This window comes from Gymnogyps californianus, chromosome 15 (genome assembly GCF_018139145.2).
Source record: "Gymnogyps californianus isolate 813 chromosome 15, ASM1813914v2, whole genome shotgun sequence".
In the NCBI taxonomy this organism is placed as follows: Eukaryota; Metazoa; Chordata; class Aves; order Accipitriformes; family Cathartidae; genus Gymnogyps; species Gymnogyps californianus.
In genome coordinates, this window is record NC_059485.1 from 12770032 (window position 1) to 12787454 (window position 17423).

Consider the following 17423-nt stretch of genomic DNA (forward strand, 5'->3'; position numbering starts at 1 on the left):
GTTGTTTTCCATTTATTTTTCAACAACTATTGGACAATTTTTAAAAACCACTTTTAATATTAAAGGCTATATGATAAGTATTTTCAAATGTATTTCTTTACTCTGTAAGCATTTTCTTCCTTTACTAGCCTTTTACTAGTGACTTGATAGAAGAAACAGATCAAATGCCATACAAGTATTCTTCAAATTATTTATTCTTGTGGTGTGTGTCCACAATTGAACACTGCAATACATTAGGAATCACTATCATCACAATCATTAAGGATTATTCCAGTTACGGAATTCTCTCCCACTTCAAGCATGGAATAAAAGATCACTGCATTTTCCAATACCACATGGCACCTTATCCACACGGCTCACGTTATCCACAAGACTCAGTGATTCCAATCAGTGTAGGAAAGATGCTATACACACTTGAGCGAATTTCTTGAGAGATTTAGCTACTGTTTCAAATATTACATTTGGCATGTAGAATAACACAATATCTTAAGCTATAGCAGTTTATCCACCTATATTTCCAAAAATTCATGTACAAAACTAAGGCCAGAAATGCCCTACACGAGGTCTATCCTTATTTTAAAACTATTTTTAGCTCTGCACATTCTTTGATGCTGCTTATCTTTAGAAAAGATGCAGGATGCTGTCAGATCATATCTGCAGATCAAAATAATCCTGAAATGTAGACATTTGCCAAATGCATTGGCATATCACATATAAGTATTTTGCACTTTTCAAGACCTGAACATCCTAGTTGCTTTAGTATTCAATGCAGTCATTGCCAATTTCTTTCTAAAAGCCATTTGGCACATATTTTAGTCAAAATATCAATAATCTAGAACAATGTATTTTAAAGCCAGTTCAAGTCAAGGTTCAATTTCGCTTTTACAATGAAATTAAATGTTGTCTTTATTAATGAATGTAATCTAAGCTACAGCAAAGCTATAATGGAGACAGAATGAAATTCTGGGAATACCAGGCAGCATTTCCCAAGTTTAAAAATAAATCTGAAATCCTATTAAACATGTGCATTTCCCCAAGGGACACATTTGCAATTACTTTTGTGTCAAAAGATGGCATGTTCAGTTTCTTTTCTTTAGCATTCTAATAATAAGAACGCAAAATTCTTACTGAGAAAGTGTCTTATGGGCATTTAATATATCCAAGTTTAGATTTTGAAGTCAGGGCAATTTCTGCTCCCAGAAATACTTAAAAACTGCATTTCCAAGAGAAGTTTTCAGTAAGCCTAAGATACACTAATGGACCTTGGAAACTGTACATCAGTTAGTAGGGTTTATTCGTAACTACTACTACTAAAATTCTGCAAAATTCAGCTCTGAACTGAGGAATTTTCCTTGTTTTTTCCCTATAGGTGTATACAAAATTGACAGATGTGACCGTAAATATAATTAAGAAAACTTCTTCTGGCTTAATTTAGAGGTTTAGAAAACTCTGGAATGAAAACACTTATATTCTGGTTTTTATTGTGTCAATATTCTGTAATTTAACTTTACCAACTTAAGGCATCACAACTGCCATAAAGGAAAGCACAGACTTTACAAAGGAACAGGACCATTTCCGAAACTGATCAGTAGAGAGGCCATATCCCATTTTTGTTGCCTCACTTATTTGTGATCCACAAGAACCCCTGTAATTTTAATTGGAGGCATATTTGAAACATCCCTTACGAGAAGTGAGAGAGTAAAGGGGAGGGCAACTAAGGAAGCAATCCAGCAAAATATATTACAGTTCTTTTATACCTGTTCCAATTTGTTATCTCACTCCCAGAGGCAGCTGCACTCTTTTCTTCATCTGTTGTATTCTGTTCTGTCACAGCAGAGATAGACAATTCTGACAGTTTACATCTCTCCATGATTACCATTTCTATTTCTAAAAAAACCCAAACAAAAACACACCAAAATTTGATATTTTTAACAAACAGTTATTACGAGCTCTTTTGTATTTTCCGTTTTGCATTAAAAGTGACTGATGCAATTATATATATGAGGTGTAACCATAACCTCAGAAAGGTTAATGAATGAACAGATGTAGGCAAATTTTCTTCCCAATTGTCCTGGTTTCAGCTGGTATAGAGTTAATTTTCTTCCCAGTAGTTGGTATAGTGCTGTGTTTTGGATTTAGTAGGAGAATAATGTTGATAACACACTGATGTTTTAGTTGTTGCTAAGCAGTGTTTATACTAAGTCAAGGACTTTTCAGCTTCTCATGCCCAGCCAGCGAGAAGGCTGGAGGGGCACAAGAAGTTGGGAGGGGACACCACCAGGACAGCTGACCCAAACTGGCCAAAGGGATATTCCATACCATATGATGTCGTGCCCAGTATATAAACTGGGTGGAGCTGGCTGGGAGGGGCGGATCGCTGCTCCGGAACTAACTGGGCATCGGTCGGCGAGTGGTGAGCAATTGCATTGTGCATCACTTGTTTTGTATAGTCTAATTCTTTTAATATTATTATTGTCATTTTATTATTATCATCATTATTATTTTTCTTCCTTTCTGTCCTATTAAACTGTTCTTATCTCAACCCACGAGTTTATTTTTTTTTCAATTCTCTCCCCCATCCCACTGAGTGGGGGGAGTGAGCGAGCGGCTGTGTGGTGCTTAGTTGCCGGCTGGGGTTAAGCCATGACAGTATGAAAAGGATTAGATCCTTTAAGAGACAGAGTGAAGGCTTCTAAACAGATTTTATATTTTGTGTTGTAAGAACTGTGAAGTTATCCATACCATTCTTCTACCGGCAAATACTTAAGTACTAATACTGTGTCTCATTAAAAGTGCCTGAGGCAACCATATAAGAGGTATAAACATAACCTCAGAAATGTTAATGAATGAATAGATGTAAGCAAATTTTCTTCCCAATAAAATAAAGAAGTTTGCTTACATTTCTTTAAGGAATTTAACTGCTATAAGAAAATTATACATATACATAATATATGTGAAGAAAACATACAGATTATTTTGGCAAATATCAAGCAACAGTAATCCCCCTCCCCTCCAAACCACAGGAACAAAAAACATAGAACCGTTTTCTGGGAAAAAAAGGTCTTTGTGAAAATGCTGGTAAGATTGGGGCACAGGTGGACATCAGGTTTCACAGACAGTGTAAATAGGTCTCTACAATTACAGCAAAAAGGACACCTGGTCCCGAGTGCTTCACACCTATTGGCTTTAAGTAGAAGTATTAGGACCAAATCTAGCTTTTGCCTAAGAATTTGGACAGATGACTACTAAATGCACCAGTTTAAATAGTAGATCATGTCACATTTTCTTCAAATCATGGTAGACAATCCATCATCAGTTATTTGACACCATTTAAGGAAAGCCTTCTCAAACAGACTGTTTACCCTAAATCAAAATGCACCTATGTTTGGAGAGGGGCTGTCAAAGCATACAGGTCTTGTTTTCAATTGCTTGCATGCAATTCTGCTGCATTTTTCTCAATTTATGTCTAAAGTAAAGCCTAGTTTCTGATGTACATCCTTCTAATAGTTACTAACTAGTAAAATAAACAGTTACGATATGCTGTAAGACCACTCATCCTCTAAAACCTATTCTTAAGGTCAGCATTATGTCAAAAATCCTGAAAACGTGCAATTAAAAAAATCTAAGAGTTAAAGAGGTTTTCTTCAGTTTTGAACTACTTAATACAATCTTCTACCGTGTACTGTCACTTTTAGCACACTTGCTGAATTTTATCATTGAAACATGCATAATACTCCCCATCATCTTACAAAGGTAAAGTGGCTACACCATTTGCCTTACCACAGAAGGAAAAATTACAAAATTGTGAAGTCTACTTATGAAGTGCCCCATAATCACGTACACCTAGGTGCAAGACATGCATTTGTGATAAGGACCGAAGACTACAGGAAGATATGAAAACACTTTCATAGTTTTTAATCAGATTAGAAGTATGTGTCCTGACAGAATGATTTAACATGAGAAAAAAAGATACAGCCAAAGACTGAAACAAATTTAATAGTCCCACATTTACCTAGTGCAACAAGAGAACAACTAATGTAACAGATCACAACTAGGTCCATACAGTAAATAAAAGTATCCAAATGTAAGCATCATTTTTATTTGCTGGTATACTCACCTTCATTTTCACTGTTTGTTCTGATGCCCTTTGAACTCGCTTCTGTACCTTTAGTTTTATCTAGGTCATCTTGGTTATCTTCAGATCCTCTCTCCTCTTCATCTTCTTCACCAACATTTTTATAGTTGGGTCTTTTCTGCACCCTCTTCTTCCCCTTCTGTTTGTTAATTTCAAGAGACCTCTCAAGTGTTTCTGTTGGTTTTATGAAACATCTGATACTTGACTTTGCCTGTAAATTTGAAAAGTTTACACTGAGTTACAGCAAGACATTTTTAACTCTAATTGATAAAGAAACTTCGGCTCATATAAAAGAGGGTTTTTAGAATGTAAATTAGCATACCACTTACAAATCTCAAATCCATTTTAAAATACAAGAAAGCAGACCTCAAGTTGTATCAAATCATCAGTAGAACAATTATCTCCAATGTAACATATCCTAAAGATCTATCATTAAAAAGTATGCCATCTTGAGACAAGAAGATGTAGAACTACCTATTTCATCAATATAAGTTTATTAATTTTTTTCCCCTTCTTTGAACTTTAACAGGTGAGACAGCTAGTACATACAAAATTAAGACATCTTTTGCAAAAAGGATAAAGTGTGTGTTGACAGCAATGTATTAATATGAAATACACTCTTTAAATGTCTTTGTCAGTAGCAAGGACAAAAACTAATGCTCTATGCAGTGAGATTTTTTTGAATCTAGAGATTCCCTCAACAGCATACAAGTCCTTGTATCAACTAGGAACAAAAGGCACTGACATCAACCTTTTTTGGGCCTCCAGACATTGACCTACCAAGTCCAGAAAACTGACACCACTTCATTTGTTAGACTTTAATACACTTGTGTTCTACCCAAAGATACCAGAAGTTTATCTTTCAAGTCAAAACAGCTTTTGGACAAGAAGGCAAACAGTATCCAATCAATACCTGATTTTCCTGATCATTAATTTACAGAGCAAGAAAATAAATTGAGATGACAAATTTCTCCCAGAGGAAATAAGTATTTCCAAGAGTCTGTGCCATCCTAACAACAAAGAACAAAGTATTCTTACAGAAAGACGCAAGACACTGCAAGAAGTTCTGCGACTAGCAGGACTAACAAAACTTGGTTTCCTGCAATTTTGCAGATTGTTTCTGAGCTGTGAGGCTTTGAGCTCCCTTCTCACTTGTTAGGCATGACAGCTGGATTACCAGAGCACATGCTCTCTCTCACCCAGAACTATAAACATTGATCAGCCAAACCTCTCTGTTACTGAGAAGTAAAACACATGGTTTGGGGGCTTCCTGCCAACACAGATTTATGCTGAACAAGACTGCTACAGAAACTTCATTACCTTTCAGACCTCAATACTTCAATCACATTTAGCTGCAACTGGCTAAAGGGTTAAAAATTTAAGGGCAAGCAAGAGAAAATAAGTAAGACTAGAGTAAATACAGAACTGATTCCATTCCTTGCCTTAGATGACTCAAGTACAATAAGCATTGAAGATGAGTGCATCAAAGAGACCTCAGAGGTTTGGAAAAATCCCTCCCTTCACTTAATAAGGAACACCTATACATAAAAAAATAAGAGATTAGGAAAAGATCTGGGAAAAAGCCTTCTACAAGTCAAAAGGCCAAAATGGTTCTCTGAATCTTCTGACTTTTTAAAAAGGTTTTATATAAATCCTGCATAAGTCACCTTACATTTGGCACTGAAACAAACCATATAGTAGGAGGAATCTTTCACAATACCAAAAAGACCCCACAATGCGAAGTTTACCACACTTATGTCCCCCAGTAACCTCTCTGATATATTTTTAGTCTGATCAAACTGCAACATAGGAAGGTTATAATGCAACCAGAGTTACAACCAGATTACCTTTTATTGATGGCTTCTGGTCAGAAAAGTCATAAGAAAAGGGAAGAACACATTAAGTCCTACTCTTTAGGGAAAAAAAGAAAAGTAGCATGCAAGTTGCATAATGCATTTTCCCCTTCCTGCATTCACTTCTTACAATTGCTTCCCAGAATCCTGCAGCTACTTTTTGTGTGAAGAATGCATGTACTTAACATCCTTGCATTTCTAATATGCTGTTAGCCATATGAACAAAATATCAGAAGAGACCAGTAGACAGCGATGTGCTCATAAGCACTGAACCATAGTCTGGTCCATCTCAAGAAAGAATGCTGAGAAAAAGTCAACATATATATTCTGTTCTGCTAAATATAACAAGGCTATATATTTACAACATTCAAAAATCAGACTTAAAATTAATTTACATAGTATATGGTTTATCTAAGTTGATTATACCGTTTGAGATACTGCTACTTTATACTTTTAAAATGTCTTTAACCGTATTTTCAATTATGGTTTATCTTGTGCAATGTGTGCTGGTAAAATAAGGCAGTACCAGTAACAACTTTTACAGGAAGGAGAAAGTAGGTTAAACAAGAAACCAAGAAACATGAAATAGGTAGAACTGGCCCACATCCGAATTATTCAGGAAAACAGATCTCACAGGAAGTAAGGTAAACCTTACTGTGTTGACTGCTAACAAGTTTAAATACATTCTGTTGGCTACACATATTCAACTCTCATCATGAGATAAGAGTTAGTATTTATTCTGATGCCACCTGAAAACAGAAATACAGGGAAAAAATATGGAAAGAAAAGTTTATCTTAATTTGCTATACTTTGAGGTGGAGAACGTGTTCAATGGAGGTTGGGCAATCATTACTGTCCTATGATGTTCAGCAGATCTCCATGGGTAGGTTATTGCCAATTCATAAGCTATCAGCAGTTAGATCTGCTGGTGATTTTTTCCACAAATTGATTTCCACTAAAAAGTACCATTTGTTCCTGTCGTGACAACTACCATTGCTCTTTTGCCTTAAATAACTCTGGATATGTTGCATTTATACACAGCAACTGCAACCCTTCTCAGCTTTTATTTTTGTAAGTATTCTTTACCCATTTAGTCTCCTATCACGAGGACACGTAACCCTGCTTCTGGTAATCTCAGTCCATACTCTCTACACCTCATTCTGCTTTATATTCATCTTCCTAATAAGATGAATTAGACATGAGGTTCTACTTACTTCGGCTTTTAGAAACTACATCTTAGTTAGAAACTGACAGTTACACTTCATGAGAGATGAGCAGTGTTAGGTGCAGGGCAGGGGTTTAGAGATAACTGGCACTCACCATCACACACAGAGATATCCCCAAAACAACAAGCTTAGGAGAGCGTCAGAATGATTACCATGAGAAATTATAACAAAGGAAGTAGTAAAAGATAAATTTAGGTCCGACTTAAGAACAAACACAATTCTAAACTTAGTCAAAAAGTAAATTAAAAAACTTATTCATCACTTTACTAACCCCAGAACAAGCAATTCTAAAGTAGCTTCTGAAATAGGTTCCATTATTCAATAGAAGTTTGTCATTTCTTTGCAACAGAATACACCACAGTAATGACTTTACAATGATCCTGATACACCCTGTAGTCCAAAGAACAGCCCCTGAAATGGCTAACTGCTCAAAAATCAACTTTCTGCTCTAAGAAGTCCTATCACAGAGCAACAAGAAACTACCTCACCTTTACTTAAGTTGCCTATGCCTCCATGTCTACAGCTGACTTTAGCCTCACTGCATTGAGTTGTGTATCAGTAGAAAACACCATGCAATATATACAGTAGTTGTTCATGCTCATCAACTGAGAACAGCTCACCTGATAGCTCCCCTCATTGGAAGGAGGGCATGGAGCTCTTCTGCTGAAGATTACTCCTTGCTCTTTCTGCAAATAACCAACCTCCACCAGTAGGCTTTCTGACTGTACAGGTTTTCCCCTCCAAGGTTTCATTGAAGAATATGGCTGAATTTACTAAGAACTAAAGTTACTCCCATGGAAGTTTTTTTCCTCCTCCATCAAAAGTGCCACCCCACCACTCTGCTTTCCCTGTAACAAAGCTCCACCTCTGGCAGTTTCGCCAAGTGTTTATCCTAGAAAGCCAATACCCCTCCTATTTACTATCTGTTCAGGTATGACAGAACTCCCAGTTTACATGCCATGAGGACACATCTTTAAGACCAGTGAGAAGCAGCAACCTAAACAGTATTACAAACATAAGAGAATAGATGAACAGAAGTTTATAGGAAACCCCTAATATTCCCAACATTAGTGCAAGCACACAAACATATGCTACAGATATTTTGCAACTTTGTACAGTAACTGTGACAGGAAAAGAAAATCTCACTTCTGCAACAACTGGTGCCCCACCCTCTCGCCACAAATTTCCTAGTAACAAAGCTGCTTCTGCACAAGTAACACACACGACATTCAGTACGCAGCTAGCGGAAGGTCAGACATTTGCTAACACAAGTAAGAGATTGCTTTATCTTAAAGCATTCAGCCAGCTCTACCATTCCACTGTAGTTTTTTTCTAAAAAAATTAGATTCTAAATATCAAGGTCAACAGTACGAAATACCAGAACCCAAAAGCTACTGGCTAAGACCAGCCCACACAGCTTCCACTGCACAGTAGGAAGAAATTTGGAAAAGTTGACTGGTATCGTGGAAGAGTTGAAGCACGTCTCCCCCTTGAAACTCTCAGAGCTACAGCCACTGCTGGGAAAGAACGTGCATAAGAACCAATCTACTGCTTGTTATAAATTAAACATTTAGGTCATCTTTGCTGACCAGTCAGACATGAGGGGACATGTTCAATCTTTAGACAGAACTACAGTTAGAAGCCTCTTAACCAAAGTAAGGTCATACCCCCTTCTTATTACCATCCCCAAACAGGCCTTTAAAAAGTAACAAGCAAGCATTTCACAAACTGTGAAACCCACAACAAAAGGGAAAAAAATCATATACATGACACTTAGAAAAACACTAACAACAGCATCTAGCAACATCTACACAGGATTAAATCTGAAGGTACAAGGGCAATGACAAAGTGATAGCACTCCCATCTATTTGTGGCTGGTCTATATTCTCTTATGCACACTGATGCACACTTTCAGAGATGATCAGTTTTACTGCTAAAACATTGGGGATATTCAGAGGAAAATCTTTATTTCCTTCTACATGCAAAGGATTTACCATAACGCCAGGTATTTTTTCTAAGTCTCTCATTTCTACTACAAGTTGCGTAAGGAAATACTTTCACAGAAGAGTTGTGATGACTCATTTCTATTTCATTACCAAAGAGCTGATAACAAAAACTGAACACAGAAGACTGGATTACAAACGTGTCCCATCAAAATGATGGAAGCCTTTGTAGTGTCTGACCCCCACAGAAGCAACTAAGTATTCTAATTTGTGTCCTACACATTCTTATACCACTACCTGAAATATATATGCATGCACAAAAATACTGCAACTTTGACAAGAACATAATACTTTAAGTTGCACAGAGCATTTTTCTGCTATCATATCCAACAAAAGCTGACATCTACTGCTGCTCTTCTCTCCTAAACCCAATCACCTCAGCTTACCAGTTTCCAGATACCTGATTTTGTTTTTCAAGTATTTTCTTTGCCTCTAAAAAAAAAAATTATTCAAGATTAGTTGGCCACTTACTGAGTTTTTCTGTATATCTTGCTCAACTTTAGAAGAAAACACCGAGAGGTCACCATTAAGTATAACCTCAGCCAATGAGTTCACCAAAGGGGCATAATGTATAATTAGAAAAACCTGTTAAAAGAAGGGTGGAAAGAAATATCAGACATATATTACAGAACACATACAGTTTCACAATTTCAGTCACTGAACATACTACTTTGACCTTGTTAAACTGGTATTTTAAGTTTATACATACAGTAAAGTACAATTGGTAACACTGATAGTTCATGAAATCTACTTCAAAACACAGGAGACCATAATCCTCTCTACAGGTATTTGACCCTTCTCTACATTTTAAGCCACCTAGTTTTAATCATTCTTTATACTCTTCCCTCCTTCTGAGAAATGTAAATTCTCTCTCCTCATCAGCTTTGAGATGAAAGTTGTGTGATATTCTAGCAAGGAACCCAAATTAAAACTGCTCCAGAAAATTGGTTTTTTTTGAGAAACTACACAAACTGATTATGGTATACAGCATCCACTGACCTTCTTGTATGCCAACGACTGGCGGGACTCCAGTAAGTTGTGTGTTGTGCACACAATTACTTCACAGTGATTCATGAGTAAATGTCATGCAATAGGCTGAACTGGATCAGAAGCAGCTTTTCTGGCTATGAAATTGCAATGAATTATGGTCTAGCTACAAAGCAGCTACATAAGACAGGAATAAGGGCCATACTGCCTATAACATTAAAGCACTTATCCAGAAGTGCTTCAGTGCTTTAGGAGATTTCTCTGTTTACACTAACCACTCTATTTTGAGGCAGGGCTTACAAGGTTGGGCCAGCAAACAATTGGCTTCTGGACAGAACCGGCTCAGGTCCAGCCGCAATGTACATGTACATATAAGTACGTTACATGTTCACTTTGTGAACAGTAGACGAAAATCCACAAGAGTGGATTTTCATCTGCTAGTATGAGTCCCTCAAGTACTTGTCTCTAACATATGCGTAATGCCTGACAAGTATGCCTGGTGTCAATAACAGGAATAGTTAAGAAGGTTTTTCAGATCCTCAGTGTACACTTTTTCAGATCCCACTCCATCAAAAACAGACTCTAGGTTAAAAAGAGGTGGAAAAAGATGCACTTCTGCCAGTTATAGAAAAAGTAGCTTGATTTTCTACATCACATCCCATTCTGATACACAAAATTTGTTCCCAGTTCTTTAAGGTAGGAAAAAAGTTCCATTTTCTTTATTAAAAACAATAAAGAACATAGATGCAAATCTTGAAGTGATACCTAGCCAATACTTCCACTGAAATCAAAGAGGTTAAAAGAGGTCAACATATAAAACCCTATGTTGCAGATCCCTTTAGTTACAAGAAGCTGTTGCTTCCAAGGTTTTATCTGTGGTAAATAACTCCCACAACATCACGATTTTTTAGGTTTAAATTAAGAAGCATCAATTATCCCGAAAAATCACATTTTTCAGAAAAGTTCTTAAAAAAGAAGATGAAATTATGGGCCAGACCATAATAAAATGACTAATGTAAAATTGTAAGTTCAAAGAAAAAGAGAAGTATAAATTCTATGAATACAAGTCAAAACTATTTTCAGAGAACGCAATTTAAGAAAACTAGTCTCATAGCAATGCACCAAAGACTACAGGGAGAAAAGATTATTTTTCTCTACAATAAAAAAAAAAAAACAAACAACCTACTGTAAAACTCTCTTCATTTGAAAATAAGTTCCAGGAAGAAAAGGAGGTGGGACAGGTAAGAATAAGAAATAACAAGTATTTCATTATAGATTTAAGGTACAGGAATAATGAAATCCAAATTGTGAGAAAGTCTGAGGTTTTGGTGGCGGTGTTTTTTGGGGGTTTGGTTGGTTTTTTTTAGGGAAAAAAAAAACCCAATCAAAAAAACCCATGAGATCATTGCTCCCTCTATTTTTCAAAGAGGAAAATTCAAACCTGGAATCTTCCATAGCTTAGGCAGATGCAAAGTGCAACACAGCATCTATCTAAATTTCACCTGCAATTTTACTAAATTCTGTCCTAGCATGTTGCATGGCTCTATTATGCACCATTTCTCAGGTGGTGTACATAAACTATAATCACTGAATGCTCTAAAGGCTACCCCGTGCTATGGCATCCTCAGAAGAATATTAACTCAAGTAAGAAGCTATTTGGTCTGTCCATAAAAAGACAAATGTTTGTGGTGGTTTTTTTTTTTTTTAAATGGAAACTGATAGGTTTAAAACTTTGTTTGCCAAATTATCTTTAATGGCTTTGCCAAAATAGACAAAAATACAGTAATTTATACATCATAACACTACTGCAAAACAAGTTCTGAAGTAGGACAAAATACTTAAAATACTTACTTGAGAAAGAAGATAGAGAGAAACTTGGAGACTTATTTTTGGACGCTCTCCACCCTACGGAAAAAACATTATAAAAAATGCTGATTCATTTATACAAAGTTAAAGCATTTACACTGTTTAATATTTTATTTAAAACACAACTTTTAATATTGTATTGTTCCACATTCTGCTACAAAATGTTCAGAGAGCATCATGCTCTAACATTCACTTCTTGTAAACTATTTCAAATTAAGACCCTCCGAATAAGCATATCCCTTACTCTACATGCTTAAAAAATCGCTATTGATTACTGTCTTTCATAGTCACTTCAGTAACTTAAATTTAACAGATGAGTATCTGAGAAGTATGTTGGTTTTCACTATGCTGCTATTCCTTCAAAAAGTACTCCTCAGTTAACATTCATTAAAGTCTGCTCTAAAAATTAGCTATTCAGAAACAACGAAGTATTACCCACATAATAAAAAGACGTTCTTGACAGACACTTCTCTAAATCAAGTAAATTACATTGGACAAAAATATTTCAAGTATAACTTGAGCACAACAGTGCTAAATTTATATACCAGTAGTAATTAAAATGTTTCTAAAAATAAATTAGTGATACTTTAAAAAACCATCACCAAATAAATTCATCAGTTATCTCAAAAGGGAAGAACAGACCAATTTTATGATCGCAAATATCTCTGACCTCATGATAACAGACACATCTGCTTGAAAACAGGAGGACAAGCAGATTTTTGTACATGTGTGAATGGGAAGAGTTAGAATAGCTGAAATGAAAGTAAAAGTTAGGAAGTCTGCTTCACCCTATTTCAATGGCAAGACAAGCAGCTGATTGGTATTCAATCTTCAGTGCACATACAATATACTGAATTCATTAACTTGCAAGAAACCTGACCTCTGGTTAATGCAAGTATGCTGAAATTCACAAAGCATTGTGTATCTTCAGAAGAGGGAAGGGGGGGGGGGGGGGGGGGGGGGGGGGGGGGGGGGGGAAACCACAGAAATAAACTGAACAGTGAATTTATTTTTTTAAAAGACAAATGAATACAGGAACCTGTACAGGTTTTAAAAGAACAGTTTCTATTTCATTAAAATTAGCTTTCCACTGAATTTAAAGGCTAAGCTGTAAAAATAAATTCAACTATATCACATTCAAACACAGCTCATCTGCAAATAGAAGAATCAAGTATCAAAACCAAAAGTTTATATTTCCTACCTGGAGTGGATTTTTACACCACGGCAAATTTGCGCTTATATTGGGAAAAGGTATTATAATCTGCTTTTGCCAGGAGAGAAGTCACCATATCAGAAAAGGAAATCACACGTCTCCCAGTGTCAGAGAAATTTAAACCCTGTTCCAAATTTGCAGCTCTTCTCGTCTCCACTATTGTTAGCATCCACTATTGTTAGCATTTAACAACCATGTCAACCAAACTAGTATTTGTTTGGTGAATAAAATTTCACCTATTCTGCCCTTAAATTCAGTCTCAGAGTATTTCCCCTACAGTCACCTTATTTAGGCTGTTTCATGTAAAACACACAAACATAGATGTCAACAGTATTAACTCCACTACAGAATACACCTGCTGAACAAATCATTATGCATACTGAAAGCAAGTAATACCTTTAAGACTTAACTGTTCGCAGGTATTAGCTTACCTTATCTTGATTTACTAATGAATACACATAGAGGGGAAGAAAGAGCCTATTAAGTAGGTGGTCTGTCAACACATCATTTAAAAATTCACAATTAATGATAAGGATATCATTGAGGTAATGTAAATGATCAAGATGTTCTGCTACCAGGTCACTCAGTTTGCCCCTATTTCTGTGCCTGAAAAAAAGAGAGCAGAAAGTCTCAGATATAATCGTCAAACTCTTAAAAACTTCAGGAAATAATTAATGTACATCCCTTCCACAGATCACCTTGCACAGACTGACTGCCTAAAGAAGATATTTTCAGTAAAGTCAACTAATGCAGCTAGCAAACGGTATTCACACTTATATGTGCTTTAGGATGCACATATCAAGTTTTCCCCCAAGTTTTCAGAAGCAATGTTTTTACAAAACTTCGCTTTCCACTGCCAGAGTCTTTTCACAAGCCAACCATAAAAAATGGTAAGATTTGTTTCCAAAAATAAAAGAAGAAATCTATGTTGTATTTAACATCTACCTCTTCACTTTAAGAAAGCAAGAAACAGCCGCCTGTTCCAAGGTGGGGGTGGGAAAGCAAACCAAGAATAACCTGAATCAACAAAATATTTCTGTTGTTGATAGTGGAATATTACACAGGAATTTCAGGTCTGACAGTTTACATATTAAATAAAGTTCACCTTCCCAGTTTAAACTTTTTTCCTAGAATCTTTTCAGAAAGCTGTTCTACTGAGATGACACATAGAAGAAGAACGTTAAAAAGACAAAGTTAATAAGATTGAGAAGCACAAAATACCTTTTGTGTCGTCTGGATATCTACTGAATTTAGTAGAATTAAAACAAAGATGAAGAAAAAGCGTGTTGCTAAACACTAATTTACTTGTACAGATATTAGCACAGACAGGGCACACAGCACTAACCACTATTAATTCAAAGAATCACTAAAAAACTTTGCAAGAACGAAAAGCTTGAACTGTCTACAAGGGAACATATTCAGAAACTAACTTAACTGGACTACTACAGACAATATAAGGAGAGTATCAACATCTGGGAAAAGCATTTCCATTCAACACCCAGCATTTGTAAAAGCTTACTCTTCATCAGTCTGCACACAGTTATCCAGTTCTATCACGTGGCTTCCAATAAACCAAACGAGGTTGGAGAAATAAGGGACAGCAGTTTTATCTCTAATGTAATGCAGCATAGGTTGGTTGTCCACTGAAGAGAAATTGTTAAAAAGAAAAATCAGTTGCCAATTTTTTTTTTTAATTAATTTTTAAGAAATACATTGAAGTATCTTCTGAATTTTGATTACATGCTAGCTTTTCATATGAGTATATACCTGACATGATCTTATGCATGAAATGGACATCTACAAAAGCATCACATCAATTCTTAATTGGCTTGAATGAGCCTAATATATATATTTACATAGGTCCGAACATAAACAAATTAGTGGAATTCAGAAAGATTTTTTTTAGCACATTCTTTATTAAAAAGAAGAGGAAAAAAAGGGTAAGAACAAAGCAGTAATGCTGAAAGTCAAGCTAGTTAGACTTACATGACACTGCATTAAGGAACACAGGAATCATCAGTGAAGGAAGGGCAAAAGAAACAGACAACAGTTAACAGGATTAGGAACTGGGATAGTGACATCCTCCAAAAGGGTTTAAAAAGCTAAAGCACAAAGCATCTAAACTAAAAGATACAGAGTAGGTGTTAGATCAGAATATATGCAAATGGATAGTCAGAAAATTATGAAACCTGAACATCTGAGCTGTGTTTTTTCAACTCTAACCTTTATATCACTACAACATTCAATGAAAATTCTAGACAAGTACATTTTTTTAACATAAAAATATTTAGTTACATAAATATATAACAAATAGGATATGAAGCCTGCACTTTGCTCTTTTCGTGAGCTCATATTTGGGTTTACAGCTCCTTGAAGTAGAAAACAAGTACCAAGTGCCCATTTCCCAACATACAAAAGAAAGACAGTTTGTCCCTTGCAGTCCACACTATAAAGAACCCATCTGCTATGCAGGCTATCCAGTTATTTGCAAGCCAATTGTTCATTGTTTTAAAAAAGATCTTATATTCTTCTATGATGAAGACTGTCATCAAATCACTACTTCTCTTAATTGACAGAAAGTTGTGTAAATTCAAAATGTAATTTAATTTAAAATGGATTAAAGAATAAGCCCTGCATGAACATATTCCATAATACATACTACCTTACAGCACGCTGATTTCAGAGGTAGAAGTTCTGAATACACATCAATTTTTCTACAGAGATCACTGTGATATTTTCAGTCTATTACAGATTTTACAGACCCCAAGAAAAATTTAGGGGGAAGTGACTTTCGGACGCTGTCTAGTCCAAACCCATTCTCAAAGTAGTGTTAACTTCAAAGTTCAAGCAGGTTGCTAAGGGTCTTGTTGAGTTTTGAAGATCTCGAACAATACAGATTCCTCAGTTTCTCTGGAAAACTTGTTCCAGTGCTTAACTATTCTCACAGTGAAGTTTTGATTTTTTTTCCATATGTCCTACTGGAATGTCCAGTACAGGAATTTGCGACTGCAGCCTCCTGGCCTTCACTGGGCACCTCTGGGAATGGTCTAGCTGCTCTTTAGACTGGAGTGACTACAGCACCTAGGAGCTCTACAATCACATTCTAACGCACTTCAAATCCAAAAGGAGGTGATGTAGCCAGCAAGGTTACTGCTTCACACATTATAAAGCTCAAGTTCATGAGTAAAAAATACTTGATATTCTTAAAGCACTTTGGTTTTAGGGGTGGGGTTTTTTTGTTTGTTTTTTAAATACAGTCCCATTCTGATCTCTGTTGGAAGGGAAGCTAAAGTTCCTTGTGTATGCTTGATACGCTTTTGGTTTTTTAAAATCAGTTTCATCTGTGAGGAAACAATACTATTTACAAGTACATACTGTAGGTTTGGGGTTCTGTTTCATAAAAACCAAAATGTGTATCTGAAGCATCTCAACATGCTAAGCTTTTCAATCTCATAAAACAGACAGAAACCCCTTAAATGTAAATAACTGAAAATTAAACTACAACAAAACAAGTATCTTGTACACATACCTTTTTTAATATATAAAAAGCATACCTTTGTAGACATTTAAAGTTATAGTCCTAACAGCAATCCTGACCATACTTTCTGGGTGGTTAAAAAATTTAATAGCTTCAGTGTACAAAGCGAAGTCATTAGTGTGCTGTAACAAGAGGAAAGAAAATATTTATGAATTAATCAAAACATGTAAAGAATTTGTTGGGGTTCTGTATGAAAAATGTTTTCCATATTACTCTGATATTTTTACCTTCCACTTAAGTAATCAAAATGATTTTACAATGCACAGTTGGCTGCATTTGTAGCTCTACATTAAAATAAAGTGCTTTAAACGTCAGAGCTTTCCATGTTAACTCTGCACATATTCAGTGCTTTAATGCCCTCTTCTGGCAAACAGTGGAATGGAGCGAGGAAACATCCATTTCAACTTTGGCCTTTGATTACTCAGGCTTTTTAGATTTTGACTAAGCCTCTTAGAACCAAGCATTGCAACAGAAAAGATTCTGTTTATAAAAGCACAAGAAAAAAAAGGCATAAACAAGTGGAATTCTCAGGGAAGTAGACTTCAGAACTACTGAAACAGTCCAATATAACACTAACTTCCAGATTTTGATTTTATTATAGT

At 35.8% G+C, this 17423-nt stretch overlaps 1 protein-coding gene across 4 annotated transcripts in view; it reads right to left on the bottom strand.

The window, feature by feature from the left end:
• The window catches only part of CLEC16A (C-type lectin domain containing 16A), a 93782-nt gene that overhangs the window by 66825 nt on the left and 9534 nt on the right, over positions 1–17423 (bottom strand). For 2 of the 4 annotated variants that reach the window (XM_050905879.1, XM_050905877.1), the window contains exons 5-11: positions 16838–16943; positions 14803–14926; positions 13715–13889; positions 12056–12109; positions 9689–9802; positions 4118–4346; positions 1758–1887 (exon numbers count right to left, since the gene is read on the bottom strand). In XM_050905879.1, coding sequence (XP_050761836.1) covers positions 1758–1887; positions 4118–4346; positions 9689–9802; positions 12056–12109; positions 13715–13889; positions 14803–14926; positions 16838–16943 — 932 coding nt within the window. Of the gene's footprint in view, positions 1–1757; positions 1888–4117; positions 4347–9688; positions 9803–12055; positions 12110–13714; positions 13890–14802; positions 14927–15269; positions 15276–16837; positions 16944–17423 lie in introns of all 4 variants that reach the window. The other 2 variants (XM_050905880.1, XM_050905881.1) reach the window with 2 other exon arrangements.